Raw genomic sequence first — 14,116 nt, forward strand, 5'->3', positions numbered from 1 at the left:
TTTGCTTTGCGCGTAATCTTCAAGTAATTTTTAAATTTTTTTTACAAGGCAAATGTATATATATTTAAAACACTTTCCCTAGGTGTTTTTTTGTGTGTACCTGGAACTTGTAGCCCTCTCTGCAAATGCAGCAGGTGAGACCAGGCTCCTCGATCAGCTCCTCCATCTGCTTCAGGAGTGAGGTCTTCGTCACCACCTGCCCTTTCTCATTGGTCTGGAACAGGGACAGATTCCCAGACTCACTTAAAACGATCAAACAATCAGTTTTACAATAGTCCAAATTACAGTACAGAGGCATTAACAATTGGACTGTCACAGAGCTCTTCACAGAAGGCTTCTTCTGGCAATGGGGAAAAATGGGAAAAAGTGAAAAATGATTCCCTGACACAGGAAGACTCTCGGAAATTAGCATGTTATCATACTAAAGAAAAAAAACTGAATGAAAAGAGCAGTCTGTCAGTATAGCAGGGTGAGGTGTATTCAGGATGCGATGCGCCGCATCATGGCTGGGCGCCACGGCTTCAATCCTCTTACACTGCAGGCAGCAGCGCTGTTCCTAAGGGCCGTCTCCTCTCGATTTATCTCAGATTAAGAGCTTATGAAGATCAGAGTGAAATCACATGATCCGGCTCATCCCGGGCATGATTTCAGTGCCCTCATGTGTTCAGCCGGTATGGCTGGCACCCGCAGGGGACGGGCAGGCATGGGCAGGGTGCAGGTGCGGGACGGGCGTGGGACGGGCGCGAGGCGGGCGCGACAGACTCACCGTCATGCCCAGCGTGCCCAGGGCCTTCTGCCTCATGGCCATGGCCATGCGCTTCTTCTCGGCCCGCGTCTCCCGCCGCGCCGCGTCGATCTTCAGGTTGACGTCGGCGTGCTCTCGCAGCGCCTCCAGCAGGTTCTCCGCCAGCGTGCCGATGCCCTCGTCGCTCGACACCTGCTCCAGCTTGTGCAGGTTGGAGATGGAGTCTGTGCCGATCAACATCTGGGGACAGAGAAAGCACATACATTAGAGACAATAACATAAAAAACTTGCTGGAAAAGTCTGCACAGTGTTATTAGTTAAATTCTACAAGTAGTGCCCATGTATATGCGTGCTGGGGGTGCAGGGTGGATGTAGGCAGTTGTTGTATGGGTGGATGTAGGTAGTACCTGTGTGGGTGGATGTAGGTGGAGCGCAGTACCTGTGTGGGTGGATGTAGGAGCGTGATACCTGTGTGGGTGGATGTACGTGGAGTGCAGTACCTGTGTAGGTGGATGTGTGGGTGGATGTGGGTGGAGCGCGGTACCTGTGTGGGTGGATGTAGGTGGAGCGCGGTACCTGTGTGGGTGGATGTAGGAGTGTGGTACCTGTGTGGGTGGATGTAGGTGGAGCGCGGTACCTGTGTGGGTGGATGTAGGAGTGTGGTACCTGTGTGGGTGGATGTAGGAGCGCGGTACCTGTGTGGGTGGATGTAGGTGGAGCGTGGTACCTGTGTGGGTGGATGTAGGTGGAGCGTGGTACCTGTGTGGGTGGATGTAGGAGTGTGGTACCTGTGTGGGTGGATGTAGGTGGAGCGCGGTACCTGTGTGGGTGGATGTAGGAGTGTGGTACCTGTGTGGGTGGATGTAGGTGGAGCGCGGTACCTGTGTGGGTGGATGTAGGTGGAGCGCGGTACCTGTGTGGGTGGATGTAGGAGTGTGGTACCTGTGTGGGTGGATGTAGGTGGAGCGCGGTACCTGTGTGGGTGGATGTAGGTGGAGCGTGGTACCTGTGTGGGTGGATGTAGGTGGAGCGCAGTACCTGTGTGGGTGGATGTAGGAGCGTGATACCTGTGTGGGTGGATGTACGTGGAGTGCAGTACCTGTGTAGGTGGATGTGTGGGTGGATGTGGGTGGAGCGCGGTACCTGTGTGGGTGGATGTAGGTGGAGCGCGGTACCTGTGTGGGTGGATGTAGGAGTGTGGTACCTGTGTGGGTGGATGTAGGTGGAGCGCGGTACCTGTGTGGGTGGATGTAGGAGTGTGGTACCTGTGTGGGTGGATGTAGGAGCGCGGTACCTGTGTGGGTGGATGTAGGTGGAGCGTGGTACCTGTGTGGGTGGATGTAGGTGGAGCGTGGTACCTGTGTGGGTGGATGTAGGAGTGTGGTACCTGTGTGGGTGGATGTAGGTGGAGCGCGGTACCTGTGTGGGTGGATGTAGGAGTGTGGTACCTGTGTGGGTGGATGTAGGTGGAGCGCGGTACCTGTGTGGGTGGATGTAGGTGGAGCGCGGTACCTGTGTGGGTGGATGTAGGAGTGTGGTACCTGTGTGGGTGGATGTAGGTGGAGCGCGGTACCTGTGTGGGTGGATGTAGGTGGAGCGTGGTACCTGTGTGGGTGGATGTAGGTGGAGCGCAGTACCTGTGTGGGTGCATGTACGTGGAGTGCAGTACCTGTGTAGGTGGATGTGGGTGGAGCGTGGTACCTGTGTGGGTGGATGTAGGTGGAGCGCAGTACCTGTGTGGGTGGATGCTGCGTGGCCAATCCGCGGAGCAGTCTGAGAATGAAGGGGAGCGCGGGGCGGGAGAGGAACTTCTTCCAAACGTCAGCGTCCAAACTGGAAAGGAATATACGTGGTTACTCTCTGAAAGGGCAGCGGGTCCCATTCCATTTACCGTAAGGCCCTTTTTCAGTAGTGACCTTTTCAAGCAATTTCATGAAGTGTGAACTGCAGTAGAGCATGCAATACAGTCATTTATCATTCAATTAATAAGCGCAATAAAAATATTCTGACTTTCTGCCAATCGGAAAACAGGTTTGTGGGGGTGAGAACTGACGCACGCACAAAATTATGCAATAATTAAAGTGACTGATGTGCGGACAGACAGCGATTTATCTCCTAGTTCAGACAGGTGTGACTATGTTGTGGGCACAGTTACAAAGAATGACATCATGTGATTTCAGGACAAGGTGTATTTAACTTGCAGCAAGTTGATCTTCAAAGTAATTTACATATGCAAACAATATATGATTGTATTTATCATGTAATTAGCAAAAAACATGGAAAATGACATTTTTACACCAAACAACCATTATTTTGTCTTCTTCAGACACCTTCCCCTCATCTCTCAGAGGATAGTGAAAAGCAAAAAGGCGGAGAGGAGTGAAATATTACAGAGGACTGCTCACTTTTTGGCACTGGGGATGTGTTTCTTCATGTAGTCCAGCGCACTCTGGGTAATGCCCTTCTGCAGAATGAGGTCTTTGAGCTGGTGGCCATTGCTGTTGTTCTTGATGCCTGCAGCGATCTTGCAGAAGCAGTCCAGGAAGACCTTGTCATCCGGGCTGTGCTCCTCGTCGTACCTACAGGGAATATAGCAAGGAGCTCAGGGACAACATGTCCTATGAATGAACTCCAGGCTCCTCTGGCCTGATTCAGAAAACATGGGGAGGTTTTCCCACTGTGGGAATTCACTGGAACCAGGCAGAAATGTGAAGTTCCAGCTTTGCGTGCTATTCCACTCTTATCCAATGGTCAAAATAAGCACCACTGGAAATGGGACTATCACATTAGCTCTGTTATGAAGCTGGTCCGAGTTAACAGGAATTTGCTGTGTCTAGCAGAGGGTGTGAGTCAGGCAGTGGTGAGAGGGGTCAAATTTCTTTAATAAGACAGCACAGAGACTTCTAAAGAAGCAGAGGCCAGTAAATATTTCTGTGGAAACTGCTCTTAAATTGACTAAAGTACTGAGTAATCTGAGTCTGTGGCAGTACAAATGCGTGCTCATTCCCTGCTACAATCTGTCAACACTCACTGAACGTCAGCTTACTGTAAAAAACATACCACTTGGCCTATGTTCTGTCTAGCCACAACAGCAAAAACACTTATCTCCTTGGATGAGCGAGCAAAGACTATCCACACGCTGCTAGTGAGTGCCGGACAGGGCAGCCTAAGGTGCAGAAACGCAGACGCTTCTCGGCAGACGTACTTGTCGAAGCTGCAGCAGGGCTTGAACCGCTCCACCAGGATGTGCATCTTCTCCAGCTCCCCGAAGGACAGGTAGGGTATGATCCTCAGCAGCCCCTGCAGCACGCTCGGGTTCGAGCGCACGAACGGCGTGTTGATCTGATCCAGCAGCATCACCAGCTGGTCCTTGTCCCCAGTCAGCAGCAGGTTACCCTGGGGGGGGGGGTGACAGCAAGGGGTCAAAGGTAGGTAGAAAGACACCACTCAATTTCATTCACATGCTACTGAATTTCATGGAAGTAGTTATATGAACAAAATATATCCCCGTATGTGATGTCACCATAGCTCGGACATCAGTTTTCCTTTACTGAATGCTGATCACGCTACCAAGGTATCTGAAAATATGAATACTGATCCAGTACTTTCAGCAGCAGTTGATATGATGCACTATATGAGTATTGCCTGACACTGTGGAAGACTTTCAGCTGTCAGTGAACAATCAGAATTCAGGGGATGGGACTTCCATCGGACACACCGTAGATGCGGTGATGCTCACCTTGTCCTCGGACACGGTCTCAGCGTTGGCTTCATCCAGGATGATCTCCATGATGCTCAGCACCTGCTCAGCGATGGAGGCCCCTCCGCTGTCCTTACTCTCCTGCTCCGCCACCAGCGCCTAAGGCAAAGAGAGCAAGCCTCAGTCTTCAACAGCGGGAGTCATTTCAAAAGCATTCAACGAGAGGCTTACGAAAGCGCACAAGAAACTGTAAGAATATTCAGGCCATTTAGGCCAGCTCAGTCTGTCATTTCTCCTGTTTTCTACAGCATAGCTAGCGCTGGGCTGGAATAATCCAAGGATTTCTGCCTCCTCTACAAGTCGTGCTCAGCTATTCCATACATCACCATCTCTCAGTGTGAACAAAACATCTTAGCATCAGCAAAAACATGTAAAAGAGCTGCGTATGATTAGAGATTAGCACAGTCCTTGCGTGTATTAGCCCTTAGGAGGTGAATGTATGATGACGGAAGCAATGAGCCCACAATAGGACCTTGATGAACTCCATAGTTTGACCTTGATAATAATAATTCAGTGGGTGCACCACTACGCTGTACAGCGTGATAAAGAGATAAAAACGTTTAAACAGAAATCGTTGGGTATACTGAGCAGCAGTGTCCCGTGGGAGAGTCGGGATAAGAGTAAAGGCACCGAGAGACCCAGCTCTCACCAGATTCAGAGTTCCCAGCATGACGTTCAGCGTGTTCATCTCTGGTTTGACCAGCTGCTGTCTGTTGATCTTCACCTTCACACAGTAACTGAACAGCTTCAGCAAGACCTGGGAAGGGAGGCAGATTTTTTATTTTTTATTAAATTTTTAAGAGAGTGCGTTGATATGAGTGTCTATTAACTGTGAACCAATCAGAAACCTGTGTCCTCTGAAACAACACCCTGATTGATTCAAATTAGTAAGTCAATGACAAAACATAACGTCTCCACCCATTCTGCTATTCAAGATGCCACGCTCTCCTGTTATTACCAAATTCTGGATGGATTTAAGCAAATTTCAGCCCCTGGGCTTGTGTGGAAGGTGACACTGGACCGGGTCAAGGTGTGACCCATATGACAGGCCTCCCACTCACGGTGAGCAGATGGCGGCCCTGCTTGAAGTCCTTGATTCCGGACAGCCTATGGAGCATGCATTCCAGACCCCCACACTGCGCCATCACGCCCGCCATCTTGTACACCTCCTCGTCATCCTCCTCTTCATCTGCACACGGACAAGAGCGCTTATTTACTCACTCCTCCTTGGCAACAGCGCGAACATTTCCCTCACATACTGATCTATGCTCTACCGTAACATTAAATAACAGGAACAGCACACAAAACCCATAAAACATCAAGGGATCATTAAATGAGTGTTATTTAATTCAGTGCAAAAAGTGAACCATAACCAAAATAAACAAAGTAGAAGCAGGAAACAAAATATGATCTAACCCTACATGACAGATCTTGCCTGGACCAACACTGTCAAAACAAGTGGGCGATTAAAGAAAGACTTTTAGCCAGCAGTTTGATAGCAGCAACAATAATTATGGGTGTGGTAAGGGCTCAAGGTAACATCCTGACAGCTTACTCATCATTCCGTGATCTTCTTTACACCTCCCACAACAGACATTCATAACGACTACTGACCGGCTGCCAGGTACTATTATGTACAATTCTTTCAGCTGTCACTGAAATAATGAATGAGTACTTAGCCTTGCAAATCAAGGGATTCGACAAGTAAAAAAGGGATCTGTATGAAATGTCAGGATTTAAAACCCACGCACTGTTTACATGGGGGTATGGGCCACTCTGAGTCACATGCAATACCGTACCTGTCGTGGAGTCCAGAGATTCGATGAACTCCTCTGTAGCATCACCCAGCAGACCCCTCATGCGGTAGATGATTCTCATTGGCTCTCCCTGGGAAACATGCCAATCCATAAACAGTCAAACAACAATTATCACCAAGCAAGCAGCCATCGCCACCAAATAATTTTTAAAAATAATAATTATTTAAAAACCATCAGGAGGCTAAAAATGACTGCCATGCCCTCTTACATCATGGCATAATTCAAGCAGAGAGCAAATTGAAAGTAAAATCTTTAATGCACTTTATCCAGTTTGATCTAAAGCGAAATACCCACATACCCACTCTGTAATCCACACGCATGCATAAGAGGATCAAACACACTCATCACGTTGGCACTCACTTCATTTGTGGGACACCACACCTTCTTGTAGACCTCGGCCACAGAAAGATCCAGGCTTATTATCTTGTTGTTCACGAGCAGCTGCAGCAGGGAGAGGCAATTCAAAGTGACACGCAGGATTAAGAAACAAAATTTTGCAGCCGTTCTCCCATTAAGATCGATTTCAAAGAGTAACCGCAATCACTATAATTGCATCTGGCAGTTGTGTAAGAGCTGAAAAGTACACAATTACTGACATGCTTAAACATGACATGATAACAGAGCTTGCTGCTGGTAAAAACCATTTCTGTTTTCTATCCTCTAAAGGTTGTGTTTTTCACATGAAAAAAGAATAATGTGTGCATGCGGAACATATGCATGCTAGTGTGGCATAGTGTTTAATGAGTAGGACTGAATAGGTAGGATTTAATAAGGACTGCAAAGTTTGCAGGGTTTGCATCCTTGTGATAAGGTAACTGCCTTGTCTTGAACCATTTCAGTAAATATCCTACTGTATAAATGGATACCACGTTACCATGTGTGCAGTGTAATCCATACTAAATAAGGAAGTTGTCTGCTCAGTAAATGTGTAATGTTATATGTAATGACCACAGACACATGAAGCACTGAAGACGTGTCCAGCAATGTGAAGACAGTGGGCTCTCACTGCAGCGATCTTATAGTGCTATTAACGCAGCAGTGGGGCTGCCCGGTAGGCGAGATGCCCGCAGGAAGCGGGCGCCGTACCTCCACGCAGGAAGCGGGCACCGTACCTCCATACAGGAAGCGGGCGCCGTACCCCCATACAGGAAGCGGGCGCCGTACCCCCATACAGGAAGCGGGCGCCGTACCCCCATACAGGAAGCGGGCGCCGTACCCCCATACAGGAAGCGGGCGCCGTACCCCCATACAGGAAGCGGGCGCCGTACCCCCATACAGGAAGCGGGCGCCGTACCTCCATGCAGGAAGCGGGCGCCGTACCTCCACGCAGGATGCGGGCGCCGTACCTCCACGCAGGAAGCGGGCGCCGTACCTCCATGCAGGAAGCGGGCACCGTACCCCCATACAGGAAGCGGGAACCGTACCTCCACGCAGGGAGTGGGAACCGTACCTCCACGCAGGGAGTGGGAACCGTACCTCCATGCCGCTGTCATCCTCCAGCAGGGCCACCAGGTCACAGTCCTGGCAGATCTTGTTCTTGATGTCCCTCATGAGGGGCCCGATGCCCGGCTCGTTGCTGCTGTAGGGGTTGCCCGGCATGCGGCCCTGCAGGAAGTCCTCCTGCTGCGGGTCCTTCTCCAGCGTCACGAAGAACTCTGTCACCTCGTTCTCCTCCTGCGGGCGGAGAGGGGGACCGGGGGTCAGGCAGGGCGCAGTGAGGTCACCACGACCATGTGCGGGAGGATACTGGGGAGGGTTCTCACTTTCCTTCTCCTGGGTCATCCTCGCACAGGTAGGGAATTAAAGGGATTAAATGCAGGGGGGGAGATTGCTTTTGGCCAGACAGAGAAGCAGATTGGGAATTAGGGCAAGAGACGAGGGGGAGTTAACACTGCTCCTCGTTACACTGCTCCTCGACGACTGCAGTGAGTCAGGACTGTGGCTGAACATCTCAGAGAGATGAGAGGGCAAGGCATTACAAGCGTATAAGCGTCAACCTCAGAATGGCAGCAGCATGATAAAGAATCCAGGTTTTTAATAAGATGGTAGTTGGGTTGATTCCCAGGTGAAGTACTGCCTTTGTGCTTTTGAGCACCATACATAACCTGATTTATGTAAAAATACCAAGCTCTTCAAATCCATACTGTCAATTATGAGATATGCATGTCACCCTAGACAAGGGTGTCTGCCAATCACATAAATATTTCAGATAATACTGCAGAGAAAATGAATTATTACGGGCACTCACAGGGTAGATGATACTGCATAGCCTCTCAAAGATGAATACTGGCGTTCTGTAATCGTCCAGGTTGTAGCGTTTGGCTGTCTCGATGCACACCGCCATGAAGGCCTTGGTTTCAGACTCTGTCCCTGGAAGAGCAGGCACACAGTTTCAGGAGGTGTTTTCCAGGCACACGCTACTGATGTGACAGGAGGTGAGAGGGCGTGGCCGGGGACGGGTTACGGCGCCGCACCTGTGGTCATGTCCTCCAGCATCTCGAGCAGCATGTCCTGGGTCTCGTCGATCAGCTTGGTTCTCTGCACCACTAGCTTCCGCAGGCACAGGTAGCCGTTGAGGACTGTCCCCACCAGGCGGCTCTTAAAGTGACGTTTGATGGACTCCACTTCCACAAAGGAGGACAACAGGCCTGCAGGACCACAGATGCACATAAGACATTACATTACATTTCATTATTATCATTTGCAGATGCTCTTATCCAGACAGACTTACATAGGCTACAATTCCACTACATCATCCACTTATACAGCTAGATATTTACTGAGGCACTTGTGAATACCTTCCCCAAGGGTACAGCAGCAGCAGTGCCCCAGCAGGGAATTGAACCAACACCATTTCAGCTACAGGCCCTGCTCCTTGCCACTACGCCACAGTGCTGCCCACAGGGGACACAGGGGCGCCGAGACAGAGACAGACGCAGTGTAGGGTACGGAAACTCTAATGGCACAGCACGGCACAGAAACCATGGCGCACAGCCACTCACAGCGAAGGTGCTGAGCCACCTGGCACAGGCCATGGGGATAAGCATGGCACCCCATCTAAAAATACTCCAGGCTAAACTTCTAACAAGCTGGCGCAGCACTTGAACTTGAAGGCTGCTGGTTCAAATAAACAAACCACACCACTTAACACCGCTCATCAAGTACACATAATTGATATAGCCACAGGTCACAAACTGCTTGAAAATCGCGCTGGAGCTCTGATTCTGAGGACTTACTGGATATTTGCTAAACACAGATATCAGACGGCAGGAGCTGGGAGTCACGGTGAGCTCACCTGTTAGGCTCTTCAGAGCGTAGCCCTGTTGCAGGTCCGTGCTCAGCGTCGCCTCCTCCAGGGCCAGCAGGTGGGCGATCTCCTGGGAGCGAGACACGGGACAGTGAGCACAACGCCAACTGAGACTGCCAGCGAAGTTTACAGTCATTTCGTCCGCTAGCTGTCGGATACGGCTGATCTCCTGCAAGCTTCAGGGCGGTGCGGTGCCAGGCCGATTCACGCCGGCGGTCGTTACCTTGGTGATGAGGTTGCCTATGTACGGCAGGACCCCCCGTGCTGCCAGGTACACCTTCCAGTGGGCCGGCTTGATGAGCTTCTGATACAGTCCGAGGTACTCCGCGGCACACTCCCCAGCAATGCTCAGCTCGTCCAGGTAACTGCAGAACACGGGACCGTGCAAACGGCTCAATATGGAAATCTCAGTGAGGTGGCTGACATGCAAGCATCCGACAGATAAAACGGGCCGTTACTGGAGCCTCTCTGACTGCCTGGCAGATGGGCGTGTAGCACACCTCTTCCTTTTTTTTTTTTACTTTATTATAACATAGAGGGAATATATGTATACAAGTCATAATACATAAACCCCACACTCAGATTCTGCCTGATCCAAGCCTACAAAGAACAGATGTATCGCATGCAAATCAGCTATTTTGCTCTGTCTGATCTTATGTGCTCTGTCTTGGGAGGGGGCAGGGAAGAAAACATCACCTGTAGAGTCACATATAAACATGAACCCCCCAGTTATGTGAAAGTGCCTCTCTTACCACCATTCTGCATTTCACTTTGGTAAAAGTTCGGGTTTTAACCACGCCTGCCCTGGTCTCTAACGGCACCTGTGTGGGTGTGGGGCAGGGCTTACCTGGTGAGCAGATCCAGAACCTGCTGCTTGCGGCTGGGGATGGTGGTCAGGGCCTCCACGATGGTGCAGGCTGCCTGCCGCGCTGCCTGAGTGGCCGGGGTGAACAGCACCTGGACGAGGGGGCCACAGTTATTGCAGGAACAGAACGCAAGGCTGTGTCCCTCTCTCTGAAACACGGCAGCTGAGGATTCCAGCATTCACACGTCCGCAGGGAAACCCTTGCTGCTTGTGCTTCTCAATGCTCAGGCTGTCTGAAACGGGAGCGCCCATGTCCACCCCTCCAAAAATGCAATCTGTGTATCTGTAGGGTGCAGGTTACACTTTGGAGGGAAATCCAAATATCCCCCCAGTTCTGACTGGCTACTTTTCATAGCAAGTTCGAATTTTCATCATTAACATTTCACAATGCGATGCCTGGTGCCTTCTTTTCCCGAGTCCTGTTATCCCATGCAACTCAATGCTCTCTGCACTGCCGTGGAGGAGTGGCTGCGGTTGCTGTGAATGCAAGGTAAAGCGCCACTTTGGAGCCCTTTCTACCAGTGTGAGTCAGTAAAGCCTGCAGCCGGGGTCCGTTACCTGCCGCAGCCAGTTGTTGTGGCCCAGCTTGAGGTCCAGAGGGGAAGTCCTCTTCCCCCGCCTGCTCATGAACTGCTTCCACTTCCACACGTACTTCTCCAGCAGGTACTGCCTCCGCACCTCCGCCTTGCTCATTGGCTTGGAGACGCTCTCCTGACCTGAGGACACCAAATAAAACCATCAAATAAAAATCTGTTAGCATGCTTTCATCAGACACCCACTCCTCAAAAGAACGAATTTATAAAATCTTCCTGATTTGGTGACAGCACAAAGAGAGAATAGCACGTTCATAACAACTGATTTCTCGAGGGTCTGATTATCTGGGTGACCTCTGACCTCTGGCAGGAAGGCACTTTTTCCAGGCTTCGTAAGAGGCCTTCGGATCCTTTTTGAGCCAGAGCTGGGCCTGCGCGTGGATCTCATTGCTGTAGGGCTTCACTGTGGTCAGGGATTCAACGGCAGCATCCTAACAGAGACACAGAGCCGTTAATTCCATTCGCAGTAACAGTGCACTGCTTTACGACCCGGTCGGTCTGCTGTTCTCTGTACCTTGTTCTTCTTGCTGGTGGGCGCCGGGGGCTTGATGAGCTTCTGTAGGATCCTCAGGCACATGAGGGTGATGTTCTCCACCACCACCGGAGTCTTAATGTTCACCGCCATGAGGAACAGGCTGAGGGCTGCACGCAGAGGAGACAGCTTTACTAACACTCACAGAGAACGCACATCATCCTACAGCTACACGGTGCAGCGGCGGGACATTCTTAAGGGGGCTTCACTCCTCTGCACTGATGGACTCACCACAGCGCAGACGAAGCTCCCAGCAGCCCCCCTCCTTGGCGATGGAGTCGGTGAGCAGCAGCATCTCGTACTGCAGGCTGCTTACCTGAAGATACACAAGCCACGCACACTCATTACACAGAAGGCTCCACCCGCTTACTACACCAAAAACTCAGCCCATTACACTATGTCCACATAATCCCACCAACAGGACTGTAGACGGGACCCGCTCATTTCTATTCAGATGCTGATCTAATTACTTTCTGTCTCAAAAACTGCATATTCACGCAACAGCAGGAATGCCAGCAGAGTAAAATTACCAAGTCAGGATTGGCCCAATGTCCTTTCAGTGCCGCAGACACTTTGGCAATGATGAGGTCGTTCATCTGCTGAGTGGCGTCAGGGTGATCCCTGCAAAATGACAAACCACTGCTAAATACTTTGTAAAAAAAAATAAAAATGCAAAAAAAACAACCGCGTAAGAAAGAGTGTGTGTGCGCGTATATGTGTGTGTATTTGTGTAGGTGTGTGCATGTGTGCGTGTGTGCGTGCACGTGTGTGTATGTGCGTTTATGTATGTGCGTGTGTGTATGTGTGTGTATGTGCGTACGCGTGTGTGTAAGTGCGTGTGTGTATGTGCGTGCGTGCGTACGTGTGTGTTTGCGTGTGTGCGCGTGTATGTGCGGGTGCTTGTATGTGCGTGTTTGTGTGTGTGTGTGTGTGTGTGTGTGTGTGCGCACGTGTGTATGTGCGGGTGCGTGTATGTGCGTGTGTGTGTATGTGTGTTTATGTATGTGTGTGTATGTGCGTGCGTGTGCGAATGTGCGTTTATGTATGTGTGTGTGTGTGTGAGCTTGCGTGTGCGAGAGTGTGCGCGAGGGCGCGTGACGGGCGGCAGCCGCACCTGGTCAGCAGGCACACCAGCTGCCGCACCTCCTCCCTCATGGCGCTGGTTCCGCGCCGCAGGTTGTACTCGAACAGCTCGCGGATCAGACCCTGCAGCACCAGGATCTGCCGGATGGCGCTGTTGGTGGCCAGCGCACGCAGCAGCGTGATGCAGTGGCCCGTCACGGCCGACGCGCAGCCGTAGCACTTGGTGGAGGAGGTGTGTCCGCAGCCCAGCACGGACAGGGCGCGGTATTGGCTGGCTGTGAAGGTGGGCTGGGTCGTGGTGCGGGACGACTTGGTGGCCGCCTCCCGCTGCTGCAGGTCATACTCCAGCAGCTCCTTCCGGGAGGCCAGCACCTTCTGCAGAGTTTGGGGAGGGAGAGGAGGGGGCACATCTGTATCAACCCATTCCAAAAACACCAGCAGTCCCTCCTCAAGCAGTCCACTACAGTCCCAAAAGGCTGAGGTCTGAACCACTTGTCATTAATATAATTCATAGACAAGGCATCAACCACAAGTTATTTTGATTGACACAATGTTAAAGCCCCCACAGGGTTGCCAGCAAATATTAATACATGGCCTGTAATCTATAGTTAGAAATTAAAATAGTGAACAGCATAAGGGTGGCATTTAGCAGTTGATTTTATGCCATGTGCACAAGATTGGATTTTTGAGAATGAAAGGTAAGGCTTTACATCAAGGGTGCATGAATTAGCCCTTAAATACAACCATATTATTTCTATATATACTGGAGCATCTCCTAAAAAAGATACTTCTCACTACTTAAACCTGATTCATGAATGAACACAAACCAAGTCATTTATAAGAGGCAAGTAGTGTCTAAGTTGGGATAGGCACTACAACAGATATAAATAATGTAGTAATGTTTTATTAACAGCAATTGACGAATTTTAATGTGATATTAACGGTTCATTCATCTGACGTCAACTCTATGTGGTAGCAGGACATGGTATCTGCCATCCGGTAGCAGATGATAAGCCTGTGTGGCAGCAGAGTAAGGAGTCTCCTAGCCCTGCAGGAACACAGTGCGGCTGTTGGCTCTCGCACCTGTATGATCTTGGAGAGCTCGTCGAAGGAGGTCTTGCAGTCCCCGCAGTACTCCTGGGCCAGCTGCTGGATGTACCTGTTGACGCTGGCCGAGGACGCACCCAGCCCCGCCCCTGCACCTGTGTCATCCTGGGGACACGGTGAAAACAGGGCGTTTGGCGTGGGAGGAGGAAGGGAAAGCACATTCACCTCAAACAAACCTCAAAATCAAACCTCAAGCTATAGTTGTAGAACTGCACAACCCCATACTAATGACTGGTCTGAGTATGAGGGACATTAAAGGTACAGGGAGTTGACCTTTTGTAACAGACTGTGCCTGGAAATCAGCCAG

At 50.6% G+C, this 14,116-nt stretch overlaps 1 protein-coding gene across 8 annotated transcripts in view; it reads right to left on the bottom strand.

Moving 5' to 3' along the window:
- ubr4 (ubiquitin protein ligase E3 component n-recognin 4) overlaps positions 1-14,116 on the bottom strand; it is a 61,958-nt gene that overhangs the window by 7,084 nt on the left and 40,758 nt on the right. For all 8 annotated transcript variants that reach the window (XM_036533518.1, XM_036533517.1, XM_036533513.1 and 5 more), the window contains 23 exons: positions 13,786-13,914; positions 12,734-13,077; positions 12,150-12,240; positions 11,851-11,935; positions 11,602-11,729; positions 11,389-11,518; positions 11,053-11,210; positions 10,477-10,586; positions 9,853-9,994; positions 9,618-9,699; positions 8,797-8,970; positions 8,571-8,692; positions 7,799-7,996; positions 6,683-6,763; positions 6,305-6,392; positions 5,567-5,694; positions 5,155-5,262; positions 4,485-4,604; positions 3,951-4,141; positions 3,151-3,324; positions 2,479-2,578; positions 767-985; positions 101-214 (listed from right to left, as the gene is read on the bottom strand). In XM_036533518.1, coding sequence (XP_036389411.1) covers positions 101-214; positions 767-985; positions 2,479-2,578; positions 3,151-3,324; positions 3,951-4,141; positions 4,485-4,604; positions 5,155-5,262; positions 5,567-5,694; positions 6,305-6,392; positions 6,683-6,763; positions 7,799-7,996; positions 8,571-8,692; positions 8,797-8,970; positions 9,618-9,699; positions 9,853-9,994; positions 10,477-10,586; positions 11,053-11,210; positions 11,389-11,518; positions 11,602-11,729; positions 11,851-11,935; positions 12,150-12,240; positions 12,734-13,077; positions 13,786-13,914 — 3,216 coding nt within the window. The remainder of the gene's footprint in view (positions 1-100; positions 215-766; positions 986-2,478; positions 2,579-3,150; positions 3,325-3,950; positions 4,142-4,484; positions 4,605-5,154; positions 5,263-5,566; positions 5,695-6,304; positions 6,393-6,682; positions 6,764-7,798; positions 7,997-8,570; positions 8,693-8,796; positions 8,971-9,617; positions 9,700-9,852; positions 9,995-10,476; positions 10,587-11,052; positions 11,211-11,388; positions 11,519-11,601; positions 11,730-11,850; positions 11,936-12,149; positions 12,241-12,733; positions 13,078-13,785; positions 13,915-14,116) is intronic.

Source organism: Megalops cyprinoides, chromosome 7 (assembly GCF_013368585.1).
Source record: "Megalops cyprinoides isolate fMegCyp1 chromosome 7, fMegCyp1.pri, whole genome shotgun sequence".
Lineage (NCBI taxonomy): Eukaryota > Metazoa > Chordata > Actinopteri > Elopiformes > Megalopidae > Megalops > Megalops cyprinoides.